This window comes from Dromiciops gliroides, chromosome 3 (assembly GCF_019393635.1).
Source record: "Dromiciops gliroides isolate mDroGli1 chromosome 3, mDroGli1.pri, whole genome shotgun sequence".
Taxonomy (NCBI): Eukaryota; Metazoa; Chordata; class Mammalia; order Microbiotheria; family Microbiotheriidae; genus Dromiciops; species Dromiciops gliroides.
The window spans coordinates 654,566,161-654,580,262 of NC_057863.1; the positions used below are offsets into that span (position 1 = coordinate 654,566,161).

General features: G+C 44.0%; 1 protein-coding gene across 1 annotated transcript; it reads right to left on the bottom strand.

Moving 5' to 3' along the window:
* Positions 1 to 10,441: 10,441 nt before the first annotated feature.
* LOC122748327 (galactoside alpha-(1,2)-fucosyltransferase 2-like) lies at positions 10,442 to 11,437 on the bottom strand. Its single transcript, XM_043993987.1, has one exon. It carries the CDS (start codon positions 11,435 to 11,437, stop codon positions 10,442 to 10,444), a length of 996 nt encoding a protein of 331 aa, XP_043849922.1.
* Between the last annotated feature and the right edge of the window lie 2,665 nt (positions 11,438 to 14,102).

Consider the following 14,102-nt stretch of genomic DNA (forward strand, 5'->3'; position numbering starts at 1 on the left):
GTAGTTACTGTGCATTATATTTTTCTTGGCTCTGTTTATTTCACTCTATATTGATTTATGTGTTTACATGCTTCTTCATATTTATCACATTTGTCATTTCTTACAGCATGGTCATATTCCATTACATTCACGTACCACAAGTTGTTTACCACAATTTGTTTACCCATTTCCCATCCCATGGCCTACACTTTGTTCCTAGTGCTTTGCTGCTACAGAAAATGCTACTATAAATATTTTGGCATATATTGGGATATGCAGCTAGGTGCTGCAGTGGATACAGCCTTGAACCCGGTTTCAGGAAGACAACCAAGAATTGGAAATGATTGAACAACCTCTATATTGGGACCTCTTTTTTTTTTTTTTTTGTCAATGATAGCAATGGAATCTTTGTGTCAAAGAGTGTGGACATTAGTCACTTGACTTTCATATTTCAAAATTGCTTTCCAGAATGTTTTTTAACGGATTCACAGCACAATGGTACACAAAATTTTCCCAAACTCTAACACTTCCATCTTTTGTCATTTTCCCAGGTTTTCTCTGAGTGAGGTGAAGCCTCAAGTTTGTTTAGATGTGTATTTCTCTTAGCTATTCCACTTAATGCTGCCCACGATTATATTAGTGTTTTTCATTGTCACATCACATTGCTAACTCATTGAACTTTTTGTTTAATCATTTGTCATGTCCAATTTTTTTTTTTTTTTTAGTGAGGCAATTGGGGTTAAGTGACTTGCCCAGGTTCACACAGCTAGTAAGTGTTAAGTGTCTGAGGCTGGATTTGAACTCAGGTACTCCTGACTCCAGGGCCGGTGCTCTATCCACTACGCCATCTAGCTGCCCCTTGTCATGTCCAATTTTTAATGGCCCCATTTGGGGTTTTCTTGGCAAAGATACTGGAGTGATTTGCCATTTCCTTCTTCAGCTCATTTTACAGATGAAGAAACTGAAGCAAACAGGATTAAATGACTTGCCCAGGGTCACACTTTGCTACCTGGCTGCCTCCAGCTTCATGTACTTTTTGGAAAGTACACAAATTCCACACAAGCAAAATGACCTGACCTTGAAGACAGTACATGGGAAGATAATGTAAACACTGGGGGAGGGGGAGGGGGAGAGAAAGAATTACAAAACTCAAATACCATGCTACAGGAAATAATACAAGAAAACTAGAAATTTGAATACAGAAGACAACGTGATGATTAATTGAATCTATAGATTACTATCTGGGAAAAACTTGATACTTGAAACTCCAAAGCATATAGCAAATTTCAAGATTTCAATACTAAATGAGATTTTGCAAGCAGCCAAAATGCCTTCGATTTTGGAAGAAAGTCAGTTATATAGGTCAGCATTAGTCTATATGCATAATAAATGAGATGAGATTGAAATAGGATTTTCTAAAAAAAAGAAAAGAAAAAAAAGGAGCTCCTTATGTTTCCCTAAAATGACACAAATAATAATAACAAGGGGTTGGGGGGAGATGGGGAGCTTTAACAGAAGGATTCCTACAAAAGAAATTAGAGTTGAGTTAATTTTTTCTACTTACATGCATGGAGGCCAAATATGGAAATAAGGGTTTTCAGAGGCTAAGACCTGCCAGATTCTGAGATCACACATAATTAGGAATGGATGGAGCTGAGATTTTTTGAGGCCACAGACCATGCAGCTCCAGATACTGTATTCTTTTTTTTTTTTTAAACAGAATTTATTTAGCATTTTTTTTTGGAGGCAATTGGGGTTAAGTGACTTGCCCAGAGTCACACAGCTAGTAAGTGTGTAAAGTGTCTGAGGTCAGATTTGAACTCAGGTCCTCCCGAATCCAAGGTCAGTGCTCTATCCACTGCACCACCTAGCTGCCCCTAGGTACTGTATTCTTACCACTTCACCATGAAAAACAAGAACAAGGAAAAACTTTGGAGAGTCAACATCCTTGAGCAATCCATAGGCAGTGGAATTACTGGTCATTGTTAGTAAAAATTATGTTCGGGCAGGACAATGAATGAATGAGCAAACTTCCTTGATTAGTTCAATGTAATAATAAGAATTTTAGTCCTCCTTACTTTTTTCCTTTTGTTTTTTATATCAACTGCTTTTCTTCCCAGCCTCCAACAACCTTGTGAAACAGATGTTCCAGGTATTATTATTATAGTATTACAAACGAAGAAATTGAGGCTGAGGCCCCAAGTCACATGGCTGGTGAGTGTCAGAGGCCTTGCCTCATCCTCTGTCTACTCTATCACACTGCCTCCCTTCCCAGGCTGCTGGTGTGCTTGCATACCCCTCAAACTTGTACTTTTCTGGGAAGATACTATGGTGAAGAAAGGTGTTTTCCCAGTATGAGGTGGATATCCTGAAGGCAGGATTTGTGACAATGGGGAAATATTCTTTCTGACTTTTTAGCTGAGAATGGATTGTCTTTAACATTCATTTTTAAAAATTTTGAGTTCCAAATTCTCTCCCCACCTCTTACCCTTTCCCCTTCTTTTAAGAAGGCAAGTAATTTGATATCTATTATACATGTAAAATCATGCAAAATATATTTCCATATTCACCATATTGCCAACCCACCCCCCCCCCAAAAAAAAAAACCAAACCCAAGAAAAATACATTTTTTTTTAAAAGTATGCTTCAATCTATATTCAGAGTCCATCAGTTCTCTCTGGGAATGGATAGCATTTTTTTTTATCATCCATCCTTTGGAATTGTCTTGTAGTATTTGTCTTGATCAGAGTAGCTAAATCTTTTGTCATTTATTTATCCTTACAATATTGCTGTTACTGTGTAGAATGTTCTCCTGGTTCTATTTACTTTACTTTGCATCATGTTCATATAAGTATCCCCAGATTTTTCTGAAACTATCCCGCTCGTCTTTTCTTATAGCACAGTGGTATTCCACCACAATCATTTGTTCAGCCATTCACCAATGCCCATTAGGGCATTCATTCCCTTGATTTCAAGTTCTTTGCCACCATAAAAATAACTGCCATAAATATTTTTGCACAAATGTCTTTTTCTATTTTCTTTGATCTTTTTGGTGTACAGAGCTAGTAGTGGTATTGCTGGGTCAAAGAGTATGTACACAGGAGCAGTTAGGTGGTGCAGTGGATAGAGTACCAACCCTAGAGTCAGGAGAACCTAAGTTCAAATCCTGCCTCAGGCACTTGACACTTACTATCTGTGTGACTCAGATTGCCTTAAAAACAAAGTGTATCTACAGTTTTATAGCCCTTGGGCCATAATTCCCAATTGTTCTCCAGAATGGTTAGACCAGGTTATAGCTCCACCAACAATGCATTAGTGTGTCCCAATTTTTCCATATCCCCTTCTCGTTTGTCATTTTCTTTTTTTTTGTTATGTTAGCAAACTGATAGGTGTGAGGTGGTATCTCAGAGTTGTTTTAATTTTCATTTCTCTAATCAGTAGTGATTTAGAGCATTTTCTTCCTATGACTATTGATAGTGTGGTAAAAATTATTTGTGGCAAAGATTAATATTGAAAGTTTTAGCTGAATCGTTTGAGAGGGGCCACCCTGAGATTGCGCATGCTACTGAAGTGGCTTTTGAAGGACCTCCCCTTTTGGGGAGGGAAATGTGAGGAACTTCCGGGACGCCAGCTCTTATGTGACAGCAGGCATGGAAGTTCGCTCTCTCTGGCTGCTGACTTAGCTGTGGCAGCACTCTGGTGAGAGGAGTTGGGAAGCACCTGTTTGGTGTTTGGTCTTGGGTGCACTGGTTCGCGGCCTGGTGGGCAGTTTGGGATTTGGTGAGTTTTATAAAGGAAAATCCTAAATTCCTTTAAACCAGCTTAATCTCAGGGATCAAAAAGACTAAGTTTAAATCTAAGACCATTCATCTGTATTTCTTCTTCCTTATTCCCCTAATTGGTTTCACCTTTTGTTGTCTAATTAATTCCCAAGCAATAAAAAACTGATCCCTCACAGATTAAAGCTCAGAGGCTCCTTTTCTTATTGGCCTGGGATATATATATATATATATATATATATATATATATATTATATATAAATATACATTAATATAGAAATATATAAATAAATTTATAAATATATATATATAAAAGGGAAAGTTTAAAGGGGGAGATTAATGCTCCATATATCCAATTTTGATTCTCACAATAATTTTTTGATCTCTTCTTCTAAAAGCTGTCTGTTCATTGGATGGATTGTCTTTCATGAAGAGCTGTTCTGTCCCACCTATCCTACCAGAACCCTATACTCCTTTGAATAGTCTGCTTTGCCCTTAGCCTGTTTCACAAGTGTTGTGATGTGTATGAGCTGCCCTTCAAGGCTTCTGGGCAGACCTGAAGGCAGTAGTGTGTTTTTGTCTTGACACAAGCTACCATTTCCCTCTCTGCCAGGTTCAGTTGTCTTTTTTTTTTCTACCTGCCTCACCCACCAGACACTCTGGCAATATATTGCCATAGTAGGCAAAGGGGAAAATGCTTTCAGGCCTTCAAGATTGCCTGTTGGGTCTTAGATGGAGGAAAGCTTAGAAGAATTCCAGACAAATGAACCATTTAATGTTCTGTGGTTGACTGCTTCTTGCTACCTTTGCCATAGTTGTGTTTGTAGCTTTGAGAGATCTAGGAAAACTCTAGCCTTTGAAAACTGGACCTGGGAAAGACCTTAATTTAGAAAGGCCAAGGTCAACCACCGCATCCTCAACCATTACCAGTCATCTTAATCTTTATCTTGCCACTGGACTCCAGTGACTCAGCAGAGAGCGAGGCTGAAGACACCATGCAGTTCTGCCTCACTCGAAACCAAATTCACTCACTAGTCAAGACATCCCCCTCATTTGTCCCCTTTGAGGAATATGGACAAATGGCATCCATCACCCTCATCAAAAGGCTTCTGAAGGGGCAGCCAGGTGGTGCAGTGGATAAAGCACCGGCCCTGGAGTCAGGAAGACCTGAATTCAAATCCGGCCTCAGACAGTTAACACTTACTAGCTGTGTGACCCTGGGCAAGTCACTTAACCCCAATTGCCTCACAACCCCCCCCCCCAAAACAAAAAAAAAAGGCTTCTGAATTCTTCACTTTATGCCATCAGAACAGTATCACTTGCATGTCTGAGATGGTTGATATTTCTCTCAGCAAGCTTAATTCTGGCTTTTGATTCATCCAGCCTAGCATATCACATCATTTCTTCTGCATATAGGTCAGCTAGGTAGCACAGTGGATAGAGCACGGGGATTGGAATCAGGAAGCCTCATCTTTGTGAGTTCAAATCCAGCCTGAGATATTCCTGGGCTGGAAAAGGAAATGGTAAACCACTCCAGTATCATTGTCAAGAAACTCAGCCCCCTAAAAAAGGGGTCACAAAGAGTCAGACACAACTGAAATGACTCAACGATAACAACTCTGCATAGAAATTAAATAAGATGGCAATATATAGCTTGGCACACTTCTTTTCCAATCTTGAACCAATCAGTTGTTCCATGTTCAGTTTTAACTTTTGCTCCTTGGCGTGCATAAAGATTCCTCAGGAGACAAGTAAGATGATTTGGTGCTCCCATCTCTTTGAAGACTTGTCATATTTTGTTCTGATCCACACAGTCAATGAAGAAGTAGGATGTTTTTCTGGAACTCCCTTGCTTTTTCCATAATTCACCAGTTGTTGGCAATTTGGTCTCTAATTCCTCTGCCTCTTTGAAAACCTTTCTGCTCTTCTGGTAATTCTCTCTCTCTCTCTCTTTTTTCTTTTTCTTTTTTTTTTTTAGTTTGGTTTTAGTTTAGTTTAGTTTTGTTTTGTTTATGCGGGACAATGGGGGTTAAGTGACTTGCCCAGGGTCACACAGCTAGTAAGTGTCAAGTGTCTGAGGCTGGATTTGAACTCGGGTACTCCTGAATCCAGGGCTGGCGCTTTATCCACTGCACCACCTAGCTGTCCCGGTAATTCTCAATTCACATATTGCTGAAGCCTAGCTTGCAGAATTTTGAGCATAATCTTGTTGGCATGTGAAATGAGTGCAACTGTTTGATAATTTGAGCATAATAATTCTTTGGCATTGCCCTTCTTTAGGATTGGGACATGAACTGATTTTTCCTAATTCAGTGACCACTGTTGAATTTTCCAAATTTGCTGGCATATTGAGTGTAGCACTTTAATAGAATCATCTTTGAAGATTATAAGTAGCTCAACAGGAATTCCATCACCTCCACAAGCCTTATTGTTAGTAATGCTTCCTAAGAGCTACTTGACTTCATTCTCCTGGATGTTCATTGAGTAATCACACCATCATGGTTTATTGCTGATGTTAAGATACTTCTTGTATATATATATATATATATATATATATATACTTCTTGTATAGTTCTGTATATTCTTGGCATTTCTTCTTAATCTCTTCTATTTCTGTTAAGTCCCCACCATTTTTGTATTTTATAATGTTCACTTTAGCATACGACATTCCCTTGATATCTCTAATTTTCTTGAAGTGATCTCTTGTCTTTCACATTTTATAATTGTCTTCTCTTTCTTTTCATTGCTCATTTAAGAAAACCTTATCTCTCCTCACCTCTTTCTGGAATTCTGTATTCAGTTGCATGTATCTTTCCCTTAACCTTTCTCCTTTGTTCTTTCCTCAGCTATTTGTAAAGCCATATCGGATAGCCATTTTGCTCTTTTTCTTTGGAATGTTTGTTCATTGCCGCCTCCTATGCAATAATGCAAACTTCTATCCGTAGTTCTTTAGGCACCCTATTGACCAGATCTAATCCCTTAAATCTATTCATCACTTCATATTCCTAAAAGATGCTATTTGGGTCATACCTCTATGGTCTGATAGTTTTCCCTACTTTCTTCAATTTAATCTGAATTTTGCAATAAGAATCTCATAATCTGAGCCATAGTCAGTTCCAGGTCTTGTTTAAACTGACTTTATAGAGCTTCCCCACCTTTGGTTGCAAAGTTTGTAATCAATATGACTTCCATCTTGATCATCTGGTGATTTCCATGTGTAGAGTTACCTTTTGGGTTGTTGAAAAAGAGTGTTTGCTATGACCAGTGAATTATCTTGGCAAAATAAAAATCTATTAGTCTCTGCCCTGTTTCATTTTGTACTCCAAGGCCAAACTTACCTGTTCTTCCAGTTATCTTTTGATTTTTTAGCATTTTAATCCCCTATGATGAATGTGACATCATTTTTTGGTGTTAATTCTGGAAGATATTGTAAGTCTTTATAGAACTGATAAACTTTGGCATCAGTAGTTGGAGAATAGATTTGTATTACTATGATTGTCAATGGTTTGCCTTGGATTCAAATGGATATTTGGTAATTTTTGAGATTGGTCGATATATTAGGGAGGTATAAACTGATTGCTTTGCAGCAGAGAGGGCCCAGTGGAGGTTATGTAACATTTATAAGCTTCATTTAACCACATGTGACCAGGATCAAAGTTAATGCATGGTGGGAGTAATCCAATGTTGGGGCTTGGCAAGGAGATAGGATAAGGGGGCAAGGGGTTCAAGGTAAGAGGATAAAGTTGAGCTGGTTCACTAGGAGATCAGGATGGGCATGACCATCTCTGTGTGTGGCTGAGGGGGTGTGGAGGATTAGGTCATGGGAAATGGGTAACATCAAGAATTAGGAAGTTTGAATATCAGGAGTATCAGGAGAAGTTATGGCCTGGGGGAATCTGGAGAGGAAATAAAAGTTGGCACAGTGTTTGGAACAAAGTAGGTACTGTTAAGTGATGACTGATTGCTCAATAGATTTTTTTGATTCTGTAAAGGGGTGGAGGCTATGGCCTTTATAATGAGACCCTCCTTTCAATAATGATTGTCACCACTAATGTATTGGGTTTTTTTTTTTTTGATGAGGCAATTGGGGTTAAGTGACTTGCCCAGGGTCACACAGCTAGTAATTGTTAAGTGTCTGAGGTCAGATTTGAACTCAGGTCCTCCTGACTCCAGGGCTGGTGCTCTATCCACTGTGCCACCTAGCTGCCCCACCACTAATGTATTGTTGGTGGAGTGGTGAACTGATCCAAACTATGTGGAGAGCAATTTGGATCTATGCCCAAAGGGCTATAAAACTATACATACCGTTTGATCCAGCTATACCACTACTAGCTCTGTATCCCAAAAAGAGCAAAGAAAAGGAGAAAAGACATATTTGTGCAAAACCATAACAACTCTTGTGGTAGCAAAGAATTGGAAATTAAGGGAAACCTTGATTGGGGAATGGGTTGAACAAGTCATGGTGTATGAATGTGATGGAATACGATTGTGCTATACGAAATGATGAGCAAGTAGATTGCAGGAAAACCTGGAAAGATTCATATGAACTGATGCTGTGTGAAGCAAACAACCAGGGGAACACTGTAAACAGTGACAACAACATTGTGTGATGACCCATTATAATAGACTTGGCTCTTTTCAGCAATACAGTGATCCAAGACAATTTTAAGCCTCATGATGGAAAATGCTCTCCACATCCAGAGGAAGAACTGATGGAATCTGAATGCAGCTCTAAGCATACTATTTTCACTTTCTTTGTTTTTGTTGTTTTTGTTGTTTTTGTGTGTGTGTTTTTCCCTTTTGCTCTGTTTCTTCTTTCACAGCACGAACAACATGGAAATATGTTTAACATGATTGCACATGTGCAACATATCAGATTGCTTGCCATCTTAGGGAAGGGGGAGGGTAGGGAGGGAGAGAGAAAAATTTGGAACTCAAAATCTTACAAAAATGAATGTTGAAAACTATCTTTATGAGTAATTGGAAAAATAAAATACTATTTACATTAAAAAAAAAATGATTGTCAGGGGCAGCGAGGTGGCGCAGTGGATAGAGCACCGGCCCTGGAGTCAGGAGGACTGGAGTTCAAATCTGGCCTCAGACACTTAACACTTACTAGCTGTGTGACCCTGGGCAAGTCACTTAACCCCAATTGCCTCACTAAAAAAAAAAATAATGATTGTCACTGACCTTCTAGCTCTTCTGGACACCTTCAATACTCTCATTATCTCTACCCCAGAGTAAGAGAGTTGTGTGTGTCTTCTTTCTCTGCTCCTATCCTCCCACTCCCATTTGTCACTGCCAGCCCTGGACTTCTATTTCCCACTGTAGCCAGTATGGACCATAAACTTGGAAGAGCCCAGTGGGCACTGATTCTGGGACATGGAGGCTGGCCAGGGACCACAAAGGTGCCCTGCCTCAGGATGCCTGGTCTTAAACTCCAAGGGAGGAAGAGACAGCAGGAAAGAGATGGTGACACAAAGAGACAGGCACAGGAACAGAAACCTCGATGAGAAATTCAGAGATGGAGAGACAGAAATGAAGGCACCTGGGCGAAGACGTAGGTGCAGGGGTGGGGAGGGATCCAAGACAGTGGCACAGAGTCAGAGGAAACTGAGGCCCAGAGACAATAAGGGACTTGCTCTGTTCTTCTCCACACAGGTGCACAGAGGTATTCCCTCTTGGTATGGCAGAAAGAAAAGTGGGTGTGGAATCAGATGGTGAGGCTCTCTACTTCTGGGACCCCAGGCAAGTCATTTAACCTTAGTTTCCTACCCTTGCAGGGTTGTTGTGAGGGTCAAATGAGATAATATTTGTAAAAAGCCCTTAACCCAGTGCCTAAGTCGCCACCATATATGTGCTTATTCCCTTCTCTCCTCCCTCCCCCTTCTCAATCTCCTCCTCCAGCCAAGGGCACTCTTTTTTTTTTTTTTTTTGGTGAGGCAATTGGGGTTAAGTGACTTGCCCAGGGTCACACAGCTAGTAAGTGTCAAGTGTCTGAGGCTGGATTTGAACTCAGGTCCTCCTGACTCCAGGGCCGGTGCTCTATCCACTGCGCCACCTAGCTGCCCCCCAAGGGCACTCTTGATTCACACGGAGACATGATTTTAGATTTGGAGATGGAAATATATTATATATGTAACATACACATATGCGTCAAAGCGCCTTGCAAACCTTAATGTGCTATATAAAAGTTAGCTATTATTATTATTGTTAACAAAATGAGGGGATAAGACTCCACATTGCCACCCTCCAATCCCAAACCCCACCATCCAATTCAGGGGCCAACGAAGTGAATTGTACACACCTTTATTTGATCCAGTGCCCAATGCTGGGAGAAGGCCCAGAGAGGACTCAAACCTGAGGGAGAGCTATAGTGGGAATTCAGTGACCATGAGCCCACCCAAGATTTTCCACAGAAGAGTGAGGAGAAGCAGGTGACTCTCTCCAGGGGTGGAGTTAGTGAAGAGAACTGATGCTGCACTCTTTTTTGTTTTTGGTGAGGCAATTGGGGTTAAGTGACTTGTCCAAGGTCACACAGCTAGTAAGTGTTAAGTGTCCAAGGTTGGATTTGAACTCAGGTCTCTCCTGACTCCAGGGCCGGCGCTCTATCCACTGTACCACCTAGCTGCCCCTATGCTACACTCTTTTTAGTCCAGACCGAAGGCTGGGCTGGGGGAGGCCTAAGGTTGGCCCCTAAGCAGAGGTGACAGATCAGCAGGGATCCCCACCCACTCTGGCAAGAAGGTAGCTTCCGGCTTGAAGATCTCCAAGAACTTGGAGTCGGGGAGGGTGTAGTTGGCCAAGTAGACAGTGCGTCCTCCGGCCAGGTAGGCGGCCCAGAAGCCAAAAGTGCCGATGGTCATGATGGTGTGGTTGCACTGAGTCAGCAAGGCGAAGTCCTTCTCAGCAGATGGCCTCATCCGCCTCTTGGCAAACACCACGTCTCCCATGGAGGTGTTGATGTTTTTCCAGCACCAGGCCATCCCATTACTGGTGACCACAAAGACAACATTGGTGTAGCGGGCCCGGAACCAGTCCAATGCCTTCTCCAGGTAGCCTTTGTCAGCCACCACACCCTTCCATATCTCAGGCATGATCCGGACATAGTCACCCCGGCGGACGTGGACCCCCACAAAGGTAAGGCTATGACCTCGGCCCCTGCGCACCTGGTGCAGGAAGGCCTGAGCCTCCTCCTGGATGTTGGCATGTAGGGAGAACTCCTGGAGGATTTCATCCCGTAGATGGTGGTAGAAAGTCCAGGAGCAGGGGAAGCCCAGGAAAAAGACATAGTTCCAAGGGATGTCGCGGTACTCCTCCTTCATCCAGTCTTCCAGCAGGTAGCTGATCCAGGGGATCTGCAGGGCCGCCCTGTCGGTGAGGACAGGCAGCGTGATGCGGAAAAGGCGGCCCAGGGTTTTCTGCATCTTGGGAGAGATGACGGCTTGCTTCCCGTGCATCTTAGCCAGGGCATAGAGAGTGGCGTACTGACCCATCTGGTTCCCCAAGCGGCCCTTGGTGTTCACCGTCCAGCTGCTCGGGGGCAGTTGGACTCGGGGGGCTGGACCTCCTGGGAACCTCTGCAAGTTCTGCCATCCCAGGTAGAGGATGGTGGAAGCCACAAGGGAGAAGAAGAGAAAGTGGACGATGGGGAAAGAGGAGTCCCGGGCGCCTGTCATGTCTTCTGTAGGGAGGAGAGGATAGTCAGTCCACCGCGCATCCCCCAAGCACTGGGGACACAAGGAAAGGCAAAAATGGTGCCCACCCTCGGGGGTTTAGCATCTCATGGGGGAGACACGTGGAGAACAAAGCGCCTTCAAGTACACAGAGGAGACAGAGGTCATGGGAAAGGGGAAAGGCTGAGGGAGATGATTCCAAGCACGGTGAGAGCCAGGGAGGAGGCGCTGAACCAGCAGATGGAGAGTCGCTGAGGGGCCACGGCGTCAGAGTGAGGGGAGCTGGCCGAGGCCTCCCCACGGCCCACCTAGAAAAGCTATTCTGCAACTGGCCAGCCCTCTCATCTTCCCGAGGAGACACGCGGACTCACAGCCCCGGGCCCTGGGACAGTGGTCCTCTCTGACCATTAGGGAGGGGGGAAGATGGGAGGTGGTCCCATGAAGGTGGGGGGAGGCCTTAGGGCTTCTAAGCAAGGGAGAAGTAGGCTCAGATCTGGGAGCAAGGAGGTAACTGGGGTACTGGCTGGAGAGATGGGAGGAGAAGGGCCCCGGGCTGTGAGGAATGGGGAGCTTTGGCAGAGTCAGAGAAACCTCCACAAGTCTCCAAGGGTGAGCCCATGATTTTCAGCCGGATTCCATCCAGCAAATTTCACCAATGCTGGGCAAGGGGAGCTGGGCACCCAGAGACAAAACCCCAAGTGTGACCGCACAGCCTGACGCTGACCTTTGGGGTTACCACACAGCAAGAGATAATTAAGCACAAGGTCAGTTGAGGAGGCCAGATTACCAACAACTGGGAAGGTCCGAGAAGGCCCCTAAACTGAAGAGAGGAGATAAGGACTTGGGGAGGTGGGGATGAGGTGGGAGTGTCCCCTCTGAGTGTGTGTATGTGGGGGAGGCAGTGCGTCTGAACATTCACAAGAAAGGGAGAGAGCAGTCAGCTTCACTGGGAGCCCCCAAACTCCTCCTATGCTTGAATATCGACCACGCGAAAGGGACTAAGCTAAACTGTCCGGAAAGCCTGGTGAAATGAAAGCTGGTCTGAGGTGGACCTTACATGTCAGCGGGAGGGGTTTGCATGTTACCTCAGAAGTACTAGGGAGCCACTGAAAGTTGTTGAGGGGAGCATGACAAGATCAAACCTGCACCTAGGAAGATTACTGATTACCCCCAAGGCACTGGACAGATTGAGGAGGGCAGAGATGGGAAGCAGGGGTAGCAGACAGGATGTGATGACCATGATCCGGGGGAGGGAGAGTGAGGGCCTGAACTAGGGTGGTTGGAAAGGAGAAGGGGGTCAGAGAGGCACCCCCTCAGGGGGCCGGGACCATGAGGGCAGGGAGGAGGCCAGGGGAGCTTGCGATGGGCAGGGGCAGCAGGCAGTTGGTAAACTGAAAGCATGGGAAGAGGCTGGTTCTAGGGGCTCTGGATGGAGGAGGGGCAGGGGGCCTGCTGGGGAGCAGGAGCGAGGCTTAGACGGCAAGAACTCACCCTTGGGGCCGGCAGGTCAGCCTCACAGTAGAGGAGCAGCTGCTTCCTCCCTCCCTTTTCCCCTCCACCTCCCCCCTCTGAGGTCACTTCCAGGTTGGTGGGGGGGGGGGCAGCGATTCTGCATGACTCTGAGGCCCCCCAGTGGTGCCACTGTCTTGTGCTGCAGTCTCTCCCAGGCCCTTCCAGCTCTGGGAGTTGGGGGTTCTCTCAGGTTGTGGGACATGGAGAGGAAGGGAGGAAGACCACCTTCAGACTCCAAGAGCCCCAGTGGGTGAGACAGCCTTCCCTCTTCGTCTTCCTCTCATGGGGTCTGGGAACTTGTTTTAAAGAACATCTTGGGGGGCAGCTAGATGGCACAGTGGTTAAAGCACCGGCCCTGGATTCAGGAGTACCTGAGTTCAAATCCAGCCTCAGACACTTGACACCTACTAGCTGTGTAACCCTGGGCAAGTCACTTAATCCCCATTGCCTCCAAAAACAAAACAAAACAAAAAAACAATGTATTAAAGAACATCTTGATAACTATATTTATTATTATTATTATTATTTGAGGGACAATGTGGGTTAAGTGATTTGCCCAGGGTCACACAGCTAGTGAGAGTCAAGTGTCTGAGACTGGATTTAAACTCAGGTCCTCCTGAATCCAGGGCCGGTGCTTTATCTACTGCACCACCTAGCTGCCCCCTTGATAACTATATTTAGATATTATTGTTTCATTTGCCATTCTGCTGCAACATAGACTGCGAGGAAAATAACATGAGATAATGTTGAATAAACAGGTGGGAAATCTCAAGATGTACAAGGAACCGATTAACATTTATAAAACTAAGAGCCATTCCCTAGTAGATAAACGGTTACGGAATATGACCCATGCAATTCTCAAAGACATCCAAGCTCTTGTTAACCTGTAAATTAAGGAAACAATCAATTTAAATCAATATACACCTGAAGACTGATTTGGAGTTGATTGAATTGGGTGAGACTGAGAGACTGACTGAGAACCTACTTAAGGTTGATTAAATGGAGACCACACCTGGCTGACCCTGAGTCGGGTGTTGTTCTCAGAGGCCGATGGTTGAGGGAAGGAGAAGAAGAGGTCCATTCTGAACCCTAGGGTAGAGAGGCTTTGGCTATCTTTCTGAACTCCATGTGTTCTATCTTTAATCACTACTTTTTT